This window comes from Drosophila miranda, chromosome XL (genome assembly GCF_003369915.1).
Source record: "Drosophila miranda strain MSH22 chromosome XL, D.miranda_PacBio2.1, whole genome shotgun sequence".
Taxonomy (NCBI): domain Eukaryota; kingdom Metazoa; phylum Arthropoda; class Insecta; order Diptera; family Drosophilidae; genus Drosophila; species Drosophila miranda.
Genome location: NC_046673.1, coordinates 15210691 through 15216690, shown reverse-complemented (window position 1 = coordinate 15216690; position 6000 = coordinate 15210691). Strand labels below are relative to the sequence as shown.

The 6000-nt window shown below is 40.5% G+C and overlaps 1 protein-coding gene across 1 annotated transcript in view; it reads left to right on the top strand.

Moving 5' to 3' along the window:
• The first annotated feature begins 608 nt into the window (after positions 1 to 608).
• Positions 609 to 6000, top strand: part of LOC108161426 — a 34847-nt gene continuing 29455 nt past the window's right edge. Inside the window, exons 1-2 of the mRNA XM_017295690.2 lie at positions 609 to 840; positions 1512 to 1868. Of these exons, the coding sequence (XP_017151179.1) occupies positions 1788 to 1868 (81 nt within the window). The 5' untranslated portion in view covers positions 609 to 840; positions 1512 to 1787. The remainder of the gene's footprint in view (positions 841 to 1511; positions 1869 to 6000) is intronic.

Here is a 6000-nt window from a genome sequence, read left to right as displayed (position 1 = left end):
TGTTTAACCAGACATACTCTCTCTCTCTCTCTCTCTCTCACACACACATACACACACACACACACTTGCTACTTCCCACTCACTCGCTCTCTATTCGTTGCCTTTGGTGGGAGGTAGGCAGCGCAGTCAACGGGCCCGGCGCAGGCGGCAGGGCAGTCTCACTCATGTTAAAAAAAAACCCCCGTAAGGAAACCAATTTCGTCGTGCCGAGGCTTTTATACCCTGAAATTTTGGAGAAGCCATTTACCAATGTATATATCTATCAAACAGGCACTGCTCGTTCCTGTGGACCCTTTAGGATATATGGAATTCCACCATATCCGGCCAATTTCGACAAAGATTCTCATAAGAGAATTACCTGTGAACAATCTCATTGAATCCGACCGACAGACAGAAGGACGGACATGACTATACCAAGTCGCCTTAACATACTTCATGCTGATCAAAAATCCATTAACAGCGTTACAAACTTTTGCTAAATAGGAGAGTATCCTCTTCAAGGGTATACAAAATACTTAACATGAGTGAGTTGCTTGCTCGGAGATTGGGTACAAGCGAAGCAGCTCACTCATGTTAACAAAATGATACAGTGAATATTAGTGGTTTGTACATGGAGAGAGAGAGACATTCAATCGAACAGCGCGAGCGCGTAGCTCATCGAAATCGAAGAAGGCAAAGACGAGTGTAAAGAGAGAGAGAGAGAGAGAGAGTGCCACCCCCCTTTGGGCCCCACCGCTTCTTTTTGTTTTTTGTTTTGTAATAAATAGCGCTGTATAAAGCGACCACGCTACCAAACGGCAAGAACCCGCGCTGTGAGCTGTGAGCAGAGCAACAACGTAGGTCGGTACCCCCTGCACCCCCCTTCAATACACCACCGCCGCCAACGAAAGGGAGAATCGAATCGAATCGACTCAAACCGAACCCCCGAACCGTCGTCCGCTGGCTAGAACTAAAAGAAGAATCGGTTGAAACAGCTGGAATAAAACCAGAAACCAGCAGAGCAAAGCAAAACAAAAACAGAATTAGCGACAGGCCAAAAAAAAAAAGAACAAAAAAAAAGAGAGAAAACATACGCCGTAACGCCGCGATTTTCCCCCTGGAAAAATATAACACACAGATATACTATATAAATTATAACAAGTATATTAAAATTTCAATGTGATAAGAAAAAACTCTGAAAAATCAGCATTAAACGCAGACTGATCAAAAATTTAACAACAAAATAAAGTATACATAAAAACCTCCTACAAAAAAGAGGGAATATCATGATATTGGATTAAGAAAAAAAAATATATAAAAAGAAAAGAGTTGCAAAAAATTATTTTCCAAATTTTTTTTCGAGTGTGTTACAAATCAAAGACCGAACAAAAATGTCAAAAAAAGTAAAATAACAACAAATGGAAAAATATAATTAAAGCAGATGCCAACAAAAAGCGAAACAAGAACATTTAACAACGTAAAAAGAAAATATCCATAAATCTATATATACCATAAATTATACATATATGTAGATAGACGGAGAGGAGAGCCCGGAGAACGGAACGGAACACGGACAGAACAACGCAGAACAGAACAGAACACCTTAAAGCCAAAAACCAAAGCAACAAAAGCGAACGAAGGAAGGAACAACAAAAGAACGAGCCAGAAGATACCAGCGGGAGAAAGACAGAGACAGAAGGCGAGAACACAACAAAGAACACAAGACAGAAACAGAAACCGAAACCGAAACGGCATAAAATAGAGCTGAAAAAGTTAGAGGAGGAGAAGGAGAAGAAGAAGGTGGAAAAATGACAACGAAACAACCAAGAAAAGTGGCCCCCGATGGCGGCTGGGGTTGGGTTGCCTGCTTTGGCGTTAGTTTGGTCAACGTAAGTCCCACCTTAATATATATGTACATACAAATATATATACATCCTATGTATAACCACACATTCCACACATTCCAATTAATTAGCTGACAAGAGAAAGGAAAGAAAGCCAATCACTCTGCGGGTTTAAAACCCTTTCATCCTGCAGACTACTTTCTTTTCTCGTATCCCCCCTTTTTCCTGTTGTATTAATGGTTTTGCACTTAGGATAGGTTAGTTACCAAGTTGCCACTGCTCCCTGTTCCCAGTCTCCTGTTCCCTGTCCTGTGTATGTGGTAGCTCTCATTTGATAAGCTTCAATTGAAATATGACCAAATTTAATATGTTTATACATATCTCAAATGCTTACATGGCGATTTATGGGCCATCTCTAATAAATATTATTATGGCCAATAAATACTGCGGATACATATGTAGACATTTAATTAAATCATAAATACAAAAGCTAATCTATTGCATTAGAGGGATTCTACTGGGTTAATTGTTGACAATCCATCTGTTAAAAAGTGCAAAAAGGAAAACCAATTTCTGAGTTCCATGCCATGCCCATCTATGTACATACATATGTACCTGGTCTCTGTCCTATAGTGCAACTTGTCGTTCCTTTCCTTTGTGCTCCTGTGTGTGTGTACACCAAGGTGTATCTGTGTAGCTGTGTATCTGCACGCCCTGCTGCAGACAGCAGCCAAGAAACAGCTGCTTTTCCCAAAGAAGGAGAGAGAATGAGGAACAAAGAGCAGAGGCGGGAGGCAAAACGAACAAAATAAAAGGAGTCTACTCCGATCCGATCATGGCCATTGAGTCGCTCGGCTCGGCTCTGCTCTCCTCTGGGGGGATCGGCTCTACAATGCTCATGTACTGTTGCGGGGCACTGCTTTCGGTCGTCACGCACCAGACGCGTGATATCGAAAATGCGTCTCAAGTGTTGTATACTCTTTTTGCAGCGGGTATCTTCGTTTTGTATCACAAGAACTCACACCAAATCCAGCCTCTCATTTCGAATTATGTGACCATCAGAGGAAAGCCAAACGAAAGGGTACAAGAAATTCGGCTAGTTTTCGCTGATTCTCTATTTTGTGTTCGTTGTTGGAGCACATAGGCCTACATACGCGTACATCTACATCTGAACAGAGCAAAGGCGAAGACATTTCAATGGGTGGTGGGGCGTGGTCGAATCGAATTGGTAAAACATTTAAGATCACATTTCGAAGATATCAATAAAGCTAATGGCTTATGCGATTATAAAGGCTAGAGTATATTTGGAGCTATTTCCTGTTCATCCCTGGGAGGTTAGACCAAAACACTATGGAGTTAAAATAGTGGGACTCAAAAGATATCCGAAATATTAATCATTATTAATCACCCAGTAGACACACCAAATGGAACATTATTGATCCTTGACCGATGATGGAGAATGAACGTGTAGGTCTACCGAGTGTACTCGCTATAAGAAATTAAATCACTTAAGAGCTGGTACACTGGATAAAAGTACCGGACTTCCAATGATTGTCGTCCGGGGTCTTTTCGCACACGGCTGGTCTTGAGCTAATAATTGACCACATTCGCAGTCCAATATGATATTTAATTAAACATACAGGTGCTGGGAACCGGGCCAACTATAAGCTATATAATTCTCGATTGATTCGCTGTTCGGATTAGATTTAATGTCACGTATGATTGAGACTGAGCGCATATGTAGGTGTATCTACTTGCCAAGCAAAAAGAAATCAAAAAACTTGCCTGCCGAGGAAGTGGATAAAAATACCAGCTCCAGGGATACCCACGAGGATTACAGATCATTTTAGCGCACTTTCACCCGCGGAACGGAGAGCTCATGGTTGGTTTTGTGGCTTATAATTCTATCTATGCTGCAGACATTTATGACGTTCAAATTGTACACAAATGTCTGAGCACAAAGAAAAATATAGGCCCATGAAAAATATTCTCCCCTAACGAATCGGAATCACTCGATCCTAAAATTTCGGGTTTTTTTCTCGCTTACTCTTTATCTGATTTTCTGGTAGGGAGAACAACGCAAACTATTTGTTAAGATAGAGACTTGTATCAAGTGTTCTAGCTTTAAGATATAAACAAAACTTAAGAACTGGGACACTTTATAAGGTCCAAAGTTGTCCTGAGGTCCATTAATCCGAAAATAATATCCACGGATATCTTATGGATGGCTTGGTGGGTAATAATTTACCTGTTTCTCAGTTCTCAATGGTATAAATAAACAAAGCATGTAGGAACCGGGAGCCAAGAAAGCTATAGACCATTTGTATAGACCAATTGATTGTTGATGAAGGAGTCAGGGAATTCCCCAGTGGAATCTGTAAAAACGATTGATGTTATGAGAGTGGAATGACGCGACGACGACATATACATATGTATCTCTGAAGTGTCCGATTGGGGTTGGGATGTATTTGTGGTGAAAAGTTTTCAAATCCATCAAATCCATATGAAATTCAAATAATACATATGGTAAATGAGGATTTGAAAACTCTAGACCATTTGACCCGGTTATTCGCACTCGTTTATTCGCCCAACGAACTAGATATCCGACGGATAGTTGGCTCTGTGGCTAATGATTGCTCCTATCCGCAGTAACATATGACTTTCGAATTGTACATAAATTACAGCACATAGGATAAACCAAAAGCCATCTCTGGCAGGTTTGCAGACTCCCTAAAATCAGAAAGCGATATGGGATATATACGTATACATCCCATGGAAGAATGAAAAAAGGTTTCAGTTATCGCAAGAAATATTCATATTTTAGGAGTGGAAACGCACCAAGGAGTTGTTTGATTAAAATTAAATATATGTGTAGATATGGCATATAGTCGAGATATGGGCAAAATGTCGGGTGTGGTGGGTTCGGGCGCGTTATCTATAGGAAACTATAAGACAAAGAAAGCCGCCCGTCGTCTGTCTGTCTGCAAGGCTCTTGGGGCAGAGATAAAGATACAGATACAGAGCAAACTGGCAACAAAATGCAGAACCTGAAATCTGGGACCCCCTCCCCCATTCACAAAAAAGCCCCGAAGCCATTAGCAGGCACGTGACCATGTATCTAATAGCAAATATCGGATGGGAGAGACAATACTACCACACCTATAGATATGTAAATATATGCAATAGATATAGATACAGATACAATGTCGTATAATTTGGTATTCGATTCGCTTGGAGGTCGTCGACACAGCAGAAAGCAGAGAGCATAGAGGAAACCCGATTAAACCATTATCAAAACCATTGTCGGGAGGGAAATAAATATCCTTCGAATAGATATCTATTGGAATAAAATGATGGCTAAAATTCAAATTAAATGCGAATGTTATACGATCTACAGACCTCCTCCGATGACGGAGAAATGAAATCACTTAAGAGCTGGTACACTGGATAAAAGTACCGCACTTTTCGGTCACGGCTGGTCTTGAGCTAATAATTGACCCGATTCGCAGTCCAATATGATATTTAATTAAACATACAGGTGCTGGGAACCGAGCCAGCTATAAGCTATATAATTCTCGATTGATTCCCTGTTCGGATTAGATTTAATGTCACGTATGATGGAGACTGAGCGCATAGGTGTATCCATTTGCCAAGCAGAAAGAAATCAAAAAACTTGCCTGCCGAGGAAGTGGATAAAAATACCAGCTCCAGGGATACCCACGAGGATTACAGATCATTTTAGCGCACTTTCACCCGCGGAACGGAGAGCTCATGGTTGGTTTTGTGGCTAATAATTCTATCTATGCTGCAGGAATTTATGACGTTCAAATTGTACACAAATTTCTGAGCACAAATAAAAATATGGGCCCATGAAAAATATTCTCCCCTAACGAATCGGAATCACTCGATCCTAAAATTTCGGGTTTTTTTTCTGGCTTGCTCTTTATCTGATTTTCTGGTAGGGAGAACAACGAAAACTATTCGTTAAGATAGAGACTTGTATCAAGTGTTCTAGCTTTAAGATATAAACAAAACTTAAGAACTGGGACACTTTATAAGGTCCAAAGGTGTCCTGAGGTCCATTAATCCGAAAAGAATACACGGAACGGATATCTTATAGATGGTTTGGTGGTAAATAATTTACCTGTTTCTCAGTTCTCAATGGTATAAATAAACA